This window comes from Eublepharis macularius, chromosome 3 (genome assembly GCF_028583425.1).
Source record: "Eublepharis macularius isolate TG4126 chromosome 3, MPM_Emac_v1.0, whole genome shotgun sequence".
Classification (NCBI taxonomy): domain Eukaryota; kingdom Metazoa; phylum Chordata; class Lepidosauria; order Squamata; family Eublepharidae; genus Eublepharis; species Eublepharis macularius.
The window spans coordinates 182,647,403-182,661,340 of NC_072792.1; the positions used below are offsets into that span (position 1 = coordinate 182,647,403).

The window sequence follows — 13,938 nt, forward strand, 5'->3', positions numbered from 1 at the left end:
ATAATAAGCTTTCAAGAGTCAAAGCTTCCTAATTCAGAAAAAAATGAAGCTTTGACTCTCCAAAGCTTATACCCTGAAAATCTTGTTGGTCTCTACAGCGCCACTCAAATCCTGCGGTGATCAACAGGTCTTAACAGTTTTGTTCAGGGAAGTGAATGAATCAAGATGAAAATCTGGCCCATTCAGACCTGCCAGTTTTTATGCAGATACACCCTAACAAACGTCACTATTTTGAAGTTTCTTCCCTTCACTATTTTGAAGGGAAGAAGAAATACAAAGACACCAGCAATCAAGGTTATGGCTTTGACTAAAAATTGTCACCGCATAGGTCAGTGCTGGCAGTTTTTCCCCAGAGACCACTTCGATCAGCGGATAAATGTTTACTGGTGGTCCCCGGCCCTAAGGAAGCCCGCCTCGCTTCAACCAGGGCCAGGGCCTTTTCAGTCCTGGCCCCAGCCTGGTGGAACGCTCTGTCAATGGAGACCCGGGCCGAGCGGGACATATTATCGTTCCACCGGGCCGGTAAGACAGAGGTGTTCCGCCAGGCGTTCGGTGGTTGAAGGGGGCAGTGCCATGTCGGCCTCCCACCTTTGGGGTGGGGGGGTTCTCCCCACCATTGCACTTTAATGTACTTGGTTAATTTATTTTATTATTGTTTATTGTACGTTGATTTTAGAATTATAGTTTTCTTGTTTGTATTGATTTTAACTGTTGTTCACCGCCCAGAGCCCCTGAGGATGGGCGGTTTATAAATCGAAATAATAATAATAATAATAATTTTACAACCCTATTTCAATTTTATTCGTCAAGCCCAAAAGAGAAGGAGGAGATTTGGGTTGCCAACAGACCTGGAGAGACTTAATGCAGGGACATGGGGCAGGCAAAGTTTTTCAATGTCCTTGATACTGACTGTACTAATCTCACACTATGTAATCTGCCTTGAGTCTCAGTGAGAAAGGCAGACTATAAATGACATAAATAATGTCAAGGACATTTCCATAAACAATACCATAGCGTAACTATATACAATTTTACAAAGATGTTTGTTTTTATTTATATCTTTTATAGTCCGCCTTTCTCACTGAGACTCAAGGCAGATTGCACAGCATGAGATTATCACAGTCAGTATCAAGTACATTTCCATAAACAATGCCATAAGCCCAATTTTATAAAGACAGAGCATTAGCAAGAATCCAATGCAGAGTAGAAGAAATGCTGAAGCGTCTATTTAAAAGCAAAGGAGGCTTTTCCTTCAGGTTGTTGGCAACCCTTGGAGGAGACTCTTAGGAGAGCATCCCCTTCTTTCGTTCTCAGTCAACCTACCTAGTATATTTTTATTTTTAGTGGGTAGCCATGTTGGCTTGCAGTGGAACAGCAGGATTTAAGTATAATGGCACCTCAGAGACCAACTAGATTTTCAGGGTATGAGCTTAGCATAATACACTTTTATTTAGTATTTTCTTTATATAGTCCGTCCTCCACGCTCAAGACAGTATCTGCAGATTCCCCCTCCGCTCCCAACAACCCTGCAATTATGTTCGCCTGAGAAAAGCTGCAGGGCCGACCGAGGCGCTCCGTGGCAGAGCCGGGATTCGAACCCGCGACCTTCCCGCTCACCCTTCCGTTTGCGTCCAAGCCCGGTTCGGGCCGAGCTGCTCTTGGGCTTCTTCTGCTTCATCCTCTCCCCGGGCCCAAAGTAGGCCCAGGGCCGCTTCCCGCTGCTTAGCAACAGCCAGCCCCGTAAGGCCCTCTGGGAAAATGGCGGCAACGGGGAAGAAAAAGCCGCGGTCTTCGAACTACAATCCCCAGGGGGCGCTGCGAAACTCTGGAAGAAGGGAAACATTCGGCCGTTGGAAAAGGCAATTCACTTCTCCATGGCAACAGAGAGGCCCAGAGGAAGCTGCAGGAGGAAAGGTGGGAGCTAACTTCCGGTTATCCCTTCGTTGATCATCACAGCCTCAAGCGGCCCGCTCGGCATAACGGGAGTCATTCCCACAATGCACTTTGCATTCTTCCACAGAAGCAGTCTCTTTTCTAAGCTTCAATTGCCTGGCCTCGTCATTCGCGTTAACTTTTCCTCGCGTTTGCTTGACATATAGTTTAGCGACGTGTGAACTCTATTTCCCATAGTGCTCCGCGAACGCTTCCGGGTAAAGGTCACACAACCCACTCCTGGCTTTTTCTCCCTCCCTTGCAGAGACGGAATAGCGGGACTACACTTCCCGTGGGGCCGCGCGGCTTAGTGCCGAGCACTTCCGGCGAGCGCGCAGGGGCTGCTGGGAGCGGCTGGCCGGCGGCTCCTTCTCGGCGGGCGGGGGCCGGATCCTGCCCGCCCCTCCGTCTCCGCCCGGACTGCGCCTCTCGCCATGTCCGCTCTGGAGAAGCAGCTGCAGCTGGGCCGCCTCCCGCCCCGCCCGCCGGGCCCCGCGGGGGTCAGCGGCCAGGCCTTGCCCAAGATGCGCATGGGGTGAGCGGGGGGGGGGCGTGACGTCATCGACCGGGGCGGCAGGTGCGGGGGGACCGAGAGGGGCGTGGCTTCTGTTAAAGAATGACGTCAGGGGGCGTGGCCGGGGCGCTTTCCAAAGCAATGAATAGGGGTGCATGTAAAGGGGGGGTTATGTGGGGGGGGGCTGTTCCCAAAGGGGGAATAATTTGGATGATGGATGTGAAAGCATGCACAACAACCCTGCCAGGTAGCAAAATAGGGGATGTTTGCTTTTCGTTGTTCTTTTATTAAGCAACAGGGAGTCCTTAGTCTTTCTTTTCCTTTTATTAAGCTTTTATATTCATTTTACAAAGCAAGGTGGTCCTTGCTTTTTCTTTTATTAAGCAAGGGAGTTCTTGCTTTTAACTTTTATTCTGTTACCCAACCGGGGAAGGGGCTTGCTTTTTATTTTTATTTTCTTTTAAGCAAGGGAGTCCTTACTTTTTATTTTGCTAAGCAAGGGCGTACTTGCCTTTTATTAAACAAAAGGGTTTTTGTTTTTTATTTTTCTTTTATTATGCAAGGGGGTCCTTGCTTTTTATTTCTGTTCTATTTATTGAGTTTAATCAAGTGTCGGCTTTTGGGAGTCAGAAGGCAAGCTCTCACTTTAGCAAGGCTGATTCTGGAATAAAATGTGAATCTTGAAGGCGTGCCCTAGGCGCCGTGCTTAACTTTTGCAGTAAACTAGGCTGATGTGGTGACTCGATTACCTGCAAGGTAGCTCAGCAAGATCACTGTCTTGCGTGTGTACATGGGGTGGTGGCGGCTTAAGGCTGAAAAGGCAGCCTTGGTTGATGATTCTTTCTCCTTTTCCTACGGCTGTGACACCTGCAATTTGTCCTTAATACTAACCTACCTTACAGGCTTGACATGTTGCTAACATGATGCTTTCTCTTAATTGGAAGCCTGGCCCTTTGATCCTTTGCTTGTGATGCGGAGAGTGGCTTGCCTGCGGCTACCGAGAGAGTCAGTGGCGGAGGCGAGTCTCAAACCAGGGAACTCCCCATTTATAGTTCAGTTGTATAAGCAACGTGCTGTAGCTTTAGTCACAAAAGAAAGGCAGACAATGAGGGAATGTGTTAAAATACACGAAAAGGACATCTGATAGACTAGGCAGAAGAGAATTGCAATAGAAAATATAGCCGTTTGCAAAGTTTGGTTGTGCTGCCGTACTGTCAAAAAGAGCAATTTGAAATATCACGAATCAGACAAACCTCAGAAATGTCTTTTTCGTCCTTAAGATCTCCTGATCTTATACTCAGACATGCCTGGATTTATTGGAACCTGTCTGAGCATTTTAAAAACTGTTTCTTGAGCAGAATATCTTAACATTTTATTGGCTGGGCTGGACTGAAGAATCACTATATTTGTCGTTCAGTTTTGTTCTCTGCTGTGAATAGACAGGGCGAGATAAAGTCCTGTGTATAATTTGCTGTGATAAATTCAAACCCTTCTTATTGTCTGTAAAAATATAATTCTGGGTAGCGAATTAATGTTGTTTGTTCTGCTTTTATATGGCTTTTGGGCTGTATTAAAGATTGATGGAGTGAGGGTGTTTTTCCCTGAAGGGTGAGAGATGCTGCTCTTAAAGAAAGGGGAGGGAATTGTGTGCGTGGCTGTTTCAAAATATGAATGGGGGGTAGACTGCTGGTTTGTCTATTTTTTTCTTCTGTTGGGAGATTTTGGTAGCCTGAGTGGACCTCTTAAAATAAAAGGGACACAGTGTCGTTCATCCTCCCTGTTTATCTAGAAGTTTAAAAAGTCTACCAAAACCTGTGTGTTGGAAACTCACTCTGCAAGAAAGGGGGAATTAAAATGTGGAATTTGCTGCTAGAGGGTATAGTGGTGGCCAGAGGCATAGATAGTTTTAAAAGAGGATTAGACAGATTCCTGGAGGAGAGGTCTATCCATGGCTACTAGCTGTGGTGATTAAGAAGAACCTTCCCATTTAGAGAAAAGTCCAGTAGCACCTTTAAGACCAACCAACTTTACTGTAGCATAAGCTTTCGAGAATCACAGTTCTCTTCATCAGATGCATCTGACAAAGAGAACTGTGATTCTCGAAAGCTTATGCTACAGTAGCGTTAGTTAGTCTTAAAGGTGCTACCGGACTCTTTTCTGTTTTGCTACTACAGACTAACGCGGCTAACTCCCATTTAGAGGCAGTCAACCCTCTGAATCCCCGTGCTGGGGGCCAAGATCAGGGGAAGGCCTCGGCCTGTCTGCCGTATTGGTGGCCCTCCAGAGCAACGGGTTGGCTGCTGTGTGAGATAGGATGCTGGACTTGGTGGGACATTGGTCTGCGCCAGCAGGGCTGCTCTTATGTTCCTTTGGGAGCTGGCAGGAGACGGGTGGGGGGTCCCGGGGGGTCCCCCCTGTGACACATGGGGGGGGGAGAACCCTTTACACTTACTACGGCATGCTTGACGTCTGGGAACTTGATAGGGCGGCCCTATTTTGTTTCCGTGATCACACAAAGGGACCAGAGGTATCATATTTGCTGGGGCAGTGAATGGTCGAGGTGCAGCATGAGTTGATGTTCAGCCAGTGGGACCGGTTGCAATGGACCGCTCGGATTGCTTTCAAGATGGAAGGCTGCCCCCTTCAAGTGAAATGTTTGGCAGGAAAGTCATATTTTGGGGGGGGGGGTTGAGTGTCTTGCTGACGACTCACTCCACAGGGCTTTTGCCAGAGAAGGGAACAGCAGGTGGAAGAATCTCAGAGGTGGGCACTCGGAGGTGGCGACGGAGAGAGCGTCTGGCAGGATAAATGGCTTCTCTGAGGGTGGAGTTGCATGCTGAAAAGTTCTGGATCAGTGCAACTGGTGAGCCTGTCTGCAGCAGGCCTTGGAGTGGCATGTGGCACGCGGGCAAATCCAACAGGAGCACTCCTAGCCACACAACTGAAGTTAATCCTGGCAAGTTCGAGGGATCTGAGGCTGCAAGAGCAGAGGAGGTCAGCAATGCAGCTACGAGGATTCTCCCCATCGGGACCACATCTCTCTTGGACTAATGTGCCTTGCCCGTGTTTCTCGCATGAGGTTTCATCTCAGTGCACCGCAGAAGCACAGCTGGAGTTGAGGAAACCATCCCGCCCTGTCCCCTGGCTCTTCTGAGCTCTTGTTTTCTGTTTATTTCTCTTGCCTGAGATGCAGGCAAGGCCAAAAGTGCCCTCTCTTGGGGCTTGGCTCTCACACGGCACCTCCTTAAAGCTAGAGCATAGCTGCTTTCCACGGGCAGCAGCCCACTTTGAATAAGGCACTTATGCCGACTGCCTGGAATGAGCATTTCCTGCCTTCCTCGCGTCATGTTTGAATCGAGCCTCTAACAGCTATAGACAACCCCTTGATGTTTTGCCCTTCCACGAACGAGATTCTGTATCAGGTATTCAAGACCTGCTTTCCTCGGCTGCCTCCTCCCGCCACCGCATCTGCCCTCTCTTGGTCTCGAGAAATGCACGTGTTGATGTCTCGGGAGAGGTTCTGCTTTGTGCAACTTCTCGGTCATCTTTTCTCAGCCTGCATTCCAGTCCTGAAAGCGTATTTAGAGTTGTGGTAATAAAGTTGTTTGATTAAGACATACTGCCTTGATGCAGCCTTTGGCTGCGTGCTCATGCTACGAAATGAACTCCTTGGTCGCTGTACCTCTTGACAGCAACCAAAGGAAAGGGTTGATTGACAGGTGGTGGCAGGATATCCAAAGCAAGGTGTAGTCACCTTTTAATAATTCCTGATTTTGGGAATGGGTGCTGTGCTCTTACAACGGAGGGATAGGGACTACGGCGCTGCCTGACTCTGGAACTCACGCCATGCCATCTGCAACCGTCGGGCACCAGTGGGGGTCCAGGATTTCTCACTTTTGAGTGGGTGGCTCAGCAAATGAAGAGTGGCAAAGCGTGGCCTGTGTTAATTGCGGAGGATTCCCAGAGGTGGGATAGCCCAGTGACAAAGAGAGTGAGCCCAACAGCCCTGGGGAGTTGCGAGTTCGAGTCTCCTCTCTGCCCTGAACTTTTTGAGCCTGGCATTCTTTTGCTGACTTTCTGCAACAAGGAAGTAATATATTGTCCTACTGGACAGGGCTGTTGTATGGATTGCTGTGATAAATACGTGATGCGCTTTTATCACTGAAGGTGCTATGCAGATGCTAAGCGTTATTGCTAATAATATTGCACAAGGTGTTTTATTGGAAGATTTGCAAATAGCTTGGCTTAAAAAAAAAAAGCTCACTCAGAATTCTTGCTTGCCCCGAATCTTTGCCAGGTGTGTTTAGGACAAACGAAGTGTTTCTAGATCGGGGGGAAGAGGTCACCACATCTCTTGTGTTCTGGTTGAGCTCTTGGATCAGTCACGGAGATCTTGGATCAGACATGGAGATCCTCTTAAGTTGTTAGTGCAGTGTTAGAAGACTAACAGCATTCAAGAGGCCTTCTTGGAGGTGGCAGCGCCTCAGTTCTAGATTTAGGGTTGCCAACCTCCAGGTGCGGCCTGGTTATTTCTCGGAATTACAACTGATCCCTAGGCCACTGAGATCAGTTCCCCTGCAGAAAATGACTGCTTTGGAGGGTGGACTCTATAACATTATACCCTGTCCTCCACACCCTCAAATCCTTTGGAATTAACCAGCCTGGGGTTGGCAACCCTATCTGGATTCTTCGGCCTGAACTTTACCAGACCCTGAGCTTTTTCCACAGAAGACAACAAGCTGCTGTCTAGCAGGCACAGATAAACATCATTTGTTCCCTGATTTTATTTACGCTCCTCATTTTCCAAAACCTGGCTGCAAGACGGTTAGCCATCCCGGGTCTCTGGAGAGACGTACTTTAAAAAGAGAACTTACGTGATCAGTGTGCAGCAACACAGGCATGTGTGAAAAGGTGGACTCCCTAATCCAGGAGGGGGAGCAGTTAGAGCGTTGGGCCGGGGAGACCCGGGTTCAAATCCCCTCTCAGCCATGAAGGTAGGAATGAAAGCACATCCGTTCAAAATCGCCACACCAGGCAGCAAAAAAGGCAAACGCAGTTTTAGGCTGCATTTGTAGAAGCAGGATATCTTGAGCCAGGAGAGGAAATCCCATAATTCCAATTTATTTTGTATTAGTCTGCCTCCTCCAGAGAAAGAAAGGCGTAGGCTAATTGGAATAGGTCCAGAGGAGGGCAGGAAAGATGGCTGGGGGTCTAGAAAACCTGCGCCAAGGAAAGGTGAATGGAACCGGGTATGTTTGGCCTGTAGAAGTCCAAGGGGAGACATGATTGCCCTGTTCAAATACCCCACGGATTGTCACGTGTAGAATGCAAGGATTTGTCCTCTGCGATTCCAAAAGGCCAGCCTAGATCTCATGGGCCAAGTCCCAGAAGGGCAGATATTGGTTGAATATTACGGGGAAACCTCCTGACGGTAAGTTTGGTTGACAATAAGGCAGATTAGAAGGGGACGGTCTCTTCCTTGCTGCAGGTCTTTAAGAGAAGGCCAGACAATCATCTGTCAAGGATCGTCTTGCTTTGGACGCCGTGCATTGAGCCAGGGGTACGGGGTGGACTAGATGACCTCTAGGCAGACCACCAACACATGCAGAAATACAAGTCACACTTAAGTCAAACTTGTTGATGTCCAGAATTATAACCTTTAGAAGTATAAACTGAATAGAAGCACTGGCACAAGAGTTTCCTGTGATGTAATTCATGGGAGTACACCCCTGTCGTGTTAAACCTGTCTGTAAGCGGGTGGGGTGGCTCATTAATAATATTGCTAGCGTTTATTAGCAAATACAAGACAGAATACCCACCTTACTAATGAGATTTGTTGTTATTCCCTGCATAAAATGTCTGAGTTAAAACACTGTTATCTTCTTTTGCAGGCCTGGGCGGAAGCGTGACTATTCTCCTGTCCCCTGGAGCCAGTACTTCGAGTCAATGGAAGACGTGGTGGTGGAGAGCGAGTCCGGCAAGGATATATCCTTTCTCCTTCCACACGCATCCCTTGTTTAATTATGCCTGTCATGGGAACAGTAGAGAGTTCTTTCCAAGAACAACAACTCCCTCTCTTGTGTAGTGGTTTGGTGTAGTGGTTAAGAGCAGCAGGACTCTAATCTGGAGAGCCAGGATTGATTCCCCACTCCTCTGCTTGAAGCCAGCTGGGTGACCTTGGGTCAGTCACAGCTTCTCGGACCTCTCTTAGCCCCACTTACCTCACGGGGTGATTGTTGTGGGGCTAATGATAACACAACTTTGTAAACCGCTCTGAGTGGGTGTTAAGTTGTCTTGACAGGCGGTATATAAATTGAATGTTGTTATTAAAATGCTATGTGTCGGTGCAGCGGATCATTTCCGCCACTGCACTGCCATCCACGTTGACTAACCATGGCTTTCTAGGAGGCCCTACAGGGGAACTGTGGCCCTGATTTAAAAATACATTTTGCATCTGTTATTCTGTCTTTTAGCTTTGAGAGATGATATAGTTGTATGCAAATAATCATAGCATGCATTGAATAATCATAGCCTGCGTTATTCTGAGGTTGCAAAATGTTTTGCCTATATTCTCGGTCGTTCGGTCTCCTTTCTGTGAGTTCTGATGGGTGGTGGTAAGTCTGAGACTCCCTGGAGAGCGGTCTGTAGCTGAATCTGAGTTTTCTGGTTTCTGGTCATACCTGCTGCTCTACACCCATCTCTAAATCTTACCAAGTGAGAATGGTGTTCCTTTAGTGCAGGGGCGGGGAACCTTTTTCCCAGCGAGGGCCAACTTTATGTTGTCCCGCGTGGGGAGGGCCGTTTCTCCCGCACGCGCACACAGAGCATCGCTCCCAGAAATGATGTCATCACATGCCATGCTTGATGATGCCACTTCCGGGAGCGATGTCATGTGTGCGGGAGAAAGGGCGCTTGCGTCCCCTTTCTCCCTGCTGCCACCGCTGTTGTCTGCTCGCGGCAGCAGCAGCAGCTCTGGCGCCAGCGCCCCCCATTGTTGCCGCTCTGACTGCAGTGGCACAGGCCGTTTTCGCTAGCGCTGCAGGTTGCAGCAGTGGGCAGTGCTAGTAATAATAGGTGGCGGCAGCAAGAGCGGTCTGCTTTTGCCACCGCCTACTCTCGCAGTGCAGGAGCACGCATCCCCCCCCCAGGGAAGGGGCGCCCCAGGGAGCATGCCCCCCTGCCAAGTGGGTAAGTGGGAGCGGGGGGGGGGAAGGATGGGATCGGGGGGTTCGCCCTGCGCGGGCCAGTCCAAATGACTTTGCGGGCTGTATACGGCCCGCAGGCCGGAGGTTCCCCACCCCTGCTTTAGTGCAAACTGCACATCCCTTCTGCGCCTCCAGCGGTGCTGGACAGGTACTTTTTTTCTGAGGATGTCTCCTCTTGGCGAGCTCCTGTTCACTTTAGAGGGGCAAGAGGTAATTCCGCCCGGATGGTGCTTCTTGTTTTCGCCTTCATTCGGTCCCAATTTGAAGAGCAATGGCTGAGGATCGCAGACCACTGACCTGCTCGTGTGGGGCAGCCTGCTACAGCATATTTCCTTGAGGCCAAACATTCCTGGGCGTGTTTGGGATGCAGCCTGGCGATGGCTCGCGATACCTTCGACCTAGACGAGATGGATGGCGTAAAGCATGCTGAACATTAATGCTCTGTCAACATCGTTAAAGTGAAAAATGCCTTACTGTCGGTGTGAAGACATTGGCCCAGGGGCCTCAGGTCATGGAGAGGGGCTGTAGCTCATGGGGCAGACCACATTCGTTGCAGCGCTGTGTGGTAGAACTGGACAGAGTGGGCCAGCACGCCTGATTTGAGGAAAGAGGTTTGGTTAGATTTGGGGAAAGGCAGTGCTCTGTCTTTAAACTAACCCAGTGGCCCCTCCCATTGGTGTAGTGCCATCAGATAGAGAATTCCTGCAATAACTGGCATGAAAAGAGGTCACATCCTATCATTTGCTTGGATATGGTCCCTAAAATGTCCCATTTTAGAGGCACTTAAACTTTCTGCTCTCTGTTCCGCTCCCACGTCCAACCAATACCCAGTTCTCCCTCTGTCCCAACTCCTTGTCCCTGCTCCACAATGTGTGGCATAATTCATAGACACCCCCTTGCTAGTGCCATGAAGCATCCTAGATAGATGTCCCTTCCCTGGACTCTTGTGAGATACACCCCGTGTATCTGCCATGATTGTCTGTATGCTTAATGTTCTGAACCTCTGAGAGTGTATAAGGGGAACATAGTTGCTACTTGGCTGTTAGTTGCTTATCTTGCAGGTGCTTTGCGTTCACTTTCCCAGCCGGCTTGAGAACGTGGCCTTGAAGTACCAGCCGAAGCCAGTCCTCCCTGAGAACTGTGATGAGCTCATTCCTCCCTTATCCCATCTCTCCTGAGCTCTGGCCACTTCGCACCCAAACTCTTAACGGTCCCCCTTTCCCAGGGACGGGAACGTCCCCTATAACTAACCTTGCTCGCCCCTCTTGCGTCACTTCTGCCAGTGCTACTGTCTAAGGAACTTGATACTGATATGTCTCTTCAATGAAGTTACTTTAACTCATACACCTGAGTGTTTGCAGTGAAGGGCTTGGGGAATTATCTGGCAAGACCAGACAGATTGCGATTTTGGGCTTAGTGGTCGTTCCTGAATGTTTCTGGGATTGTGAAGAGCCAGCTGTGCCCCCGAGTTGGGTGGGAATATTATGTTTGAGTGTAGAAGCTGTAAGGCTGGGCAAGTCTCAGAGTCTCTCTACACGAGACATTTTACACGAAGACGCTCAAGTGTAGGGAGACGCAATGTTAGCCAGGAAGCATAGTTTAAAAAGACAGAGCCGGGCGGAGATAGCTCCTGAGAGGGTCTGTTCATTTCATTTTTATCTCCTGGAAGGGGACGTGAAATTGACAGAGCCTTCCCGGAGGCGAAGATGAAATTAACAGACCCTCTGAGGAGTGATCTCCGGCTGTCTCTGTCTTTTTAAACTACACTTCCCGGCCAACATTGCTTTTCCCAACACCTGAGCGTCTTCGTGTAAGATGTCTCGTGCAGAGAGTCTCTCAGTGAAGAATCAAAAAGGGTGCAATTTGCATCTTGAGTCAAACCTCTTTTTTTTCTTTCGAAAGCATGTCCTTAACTGTTCATACACTTTTCGAATTTACAAGAGTGGATCTGAAGGCCCCGTCCTGCTCCTACTACACGGTGGAGGCCATTCTGCTCTTTCCTGGGCTGTGTTCACTGTAAGTAAACTCTGAGGAATGCGCTGTTGTGAAGTTCTCCGTGGCAAAATAGCCCTAATGATAACCGACAGATTTGTTGTTACGCTAACGTGTATTGAGCGAGGGTTTACTTTTCAGAGCAGGAGAGCTGCTTTGAACGGTCAGGCTCTCGGCATGGAGAAGGTCCCTGGCTTGGTCCCTGGCATCTCCCGTTGAGAGTGCAGGTCCCGGGAAAAATTCTGCCCGACCTTTTGGAAAGCAGCCACCATTTGAATTCGATCAGCGGTTCTCACACATTTTGAAACGGGACATATTTCTCAATTGACTCTATTTTTTGGCTTCCCCTCCAAAGTTGTGCTCCTCTACTTCCCCCTCCCCAATACGAAGTGCACGAATCTCCCATCGGTTTATCTTGAACCCCTTCTTTTTTTCATTTTGGCTCTTTGCAAACGTATCTCATTATTGAGTGAGAAGCTGTATTTGGCCGTTTGTCACTTGACGCAGAGGTCATCAGCCTTCCCAGGCCCCCCTTTCCCTGTTTCCCCTTCCTTCCTTTGCAAGAGAGTCACAACCCAGTCTGGGGTCCCAGTCCGCAGTCTGAGTACCCCTGGAAAAGAGCAAGAGTCCAGTAGCACCTATAAGACTATCAAAATGTGTGGTGGGGTATGAGTTTTCGTGGGTCATAGTTCACTTCTTCAGACACAGCTAGAACGTGAGTCCATCTGTCCTTATTATCTTGGAGAGTGGAGCAAGTACGACTGGATGGGTTGGTGCTAAGCTGGCAGTCGGGTTCATCATTGGACAACTTCTTACGTGTTTTCATTGGTGCCCTCGTTTTGTAAGTTAAGGCACCCATTTGGACAGGCTTTGTGATTGGTATAAGTTCAGCTGATGCAGTTCTTGCAGCCTCCGTTGTATAGTCCTTGAATGGGACTGTCATCTCAGCACTTTCTTGCCAAACAGTAACAAGCCTTCAAAGGAATCTTCTTCCCAATAGATCCAGAGGAGTCAGCTGTGTTAGTCTGTAGTTGCAAAAAAAGAAAAGAGTCCAGTAGCCCCTTTAAGACGAACCAACTTTATTGTAGCATAAGCTTTTGAGAACTACAGCTCTCTTCGTCAGATGCATGCATCTGATGAAGAGAGCTGTAGTTCTCAAAAGCTTATGCTACAATAAAGTTGGTTCGTCTTAAAGGGGCTACTGGACTCTTTTCTGTTTCTTCCCAATAATGCTGCTTTACACCCGAGTGCTTATAAGATTAAAATATATATATATTTCTTCAACATCACCTTGGCTGTCAGAAAGGCTGTTCTGTGTAGATAGATTTTTTTTTTTGTGGGGACTTCTTATTTGTTAAGACCCCTTCCACAACCATTCCTCTTGCAGCTCTGCAAGGTTTTTTTTCCCCTACCCAATTGATTTTCTGGAACAAAAGGTCTACTTTAAAAAAAAATGGCTTTCAGCACAGAACGCCACTTAATCACCACAGTGCCAAAAATAAATACATTTACATAAAAGCGTTAGATGGTGGGAACAAAGACTGGAGCCTGAACTTATTTTCAGCTGGGTGTCTCCTTTTCAAAAGCGCCCTCGTTCAGGAGCTCTTGAGGGAGCGTGCTTGTGTGTGCAGGGTGGGTGTGTTGTGAAAGAACCGTTAAGGCTGTGAAATGTCACTTCGTAAAGAACTGATCCAGGGCAGCTAATAAATGATTGCTGCACTTTGCTGCCTGCTGAGAATAAGATGCTAATTTAGGGATGTGTGGTTTTTTTCAAAGAGGAGTTGTTAATGCATGCTCCCCAGAATAAATAAATCACTGGTTCTGTGCTGTAATTCTGTGATAAAATGGCACAAACGCTGGACAGTTCCTAAATATAATGTGAAACTTGCTCAACAGTAGTTATGTCCTTTCTTGTTTTCTGTTGCCCCAGAAGACCAGACCAGAACCAGTGGGTTGAAATTAAATCAAAAGAGTTTGGGGCTAAACATTAGGAAGGACTTTTTTGACAGAGCGGTCCCTCAGTGGAACAGGCTTCCTCGGGAGGTGGTGGGCTCTCCTTCTTTGGCGGTTTTTAAGCAGAGGCTAGATGGCCATCTGACAGCAACGCTGATTCTGTGAACCTGGGCAGATCATGAGAGGTAGGGCAGGAAGGGTTACGCCAGTGCTTAGTTTTTGTGGCCGTTCTTACAAGCTCAGGGTAAGGCTGATCACCATTCTGGGGTCCGGTAGCACTTTTCCCCAGGCCAGTTTGGCCAGGGAACTTGGAGGTTTTTTGCCATCTTCTGGGCATGGAGC

At 48.4% G+C, this 13,938-nt stretch overlaps 2 protein-coding genes across 2 annotated transcripts in view; one reads left to right on the top strand and one right to left on the bottom strand.

Moving 5' to 3' along the window:
* The window catches only part of C2CD3 (C2 domain containing 3 centriole elongation regulator), a 79,148-nt gene extending 77,465 nt beyond the window's left edge, over nt 1-1,683 (bottom strand). The window contains exon 1 of the mRNA XM_054974963.1: nt 1,618-1,683. Within this exon, the coding sequence (XP_054830938.1) occupies nt 1,618-1,678 (61 nt within the window). The 5' untranslated portion in view covers nt 1,679-1,683. The remainder of the gene's footprint in view (nt 1-1,617) is intronic.
* A 640-nt stretch (nt 1,684-2,323) lies between these two features.
* PPME1 (protein phosphatase methylesterase 1) overlaps nt 2,324-13,938 on the top strand; it is a 29,600-nt gene continuing 17,985 nt past the window's right edge. The window contains exons 1-3 of the mRNA XM_054974033.1: nt 2,324-2,467; nt 8,338-8,431; nt 11,575-11,667. Of these exons, the coding sequence (XP_054830008.1) occupies nt 2,367-2,467; nt 8,338-8,431; nt 11,575-11,667 (288 nt within the window). The 5' untranslated portion in view covers nt 2,324-2,366. The remainder of the gene's footprint in view (nt 2,468-8,337; nt 8,432-11,574; nt 11,668-13,938) is intronic.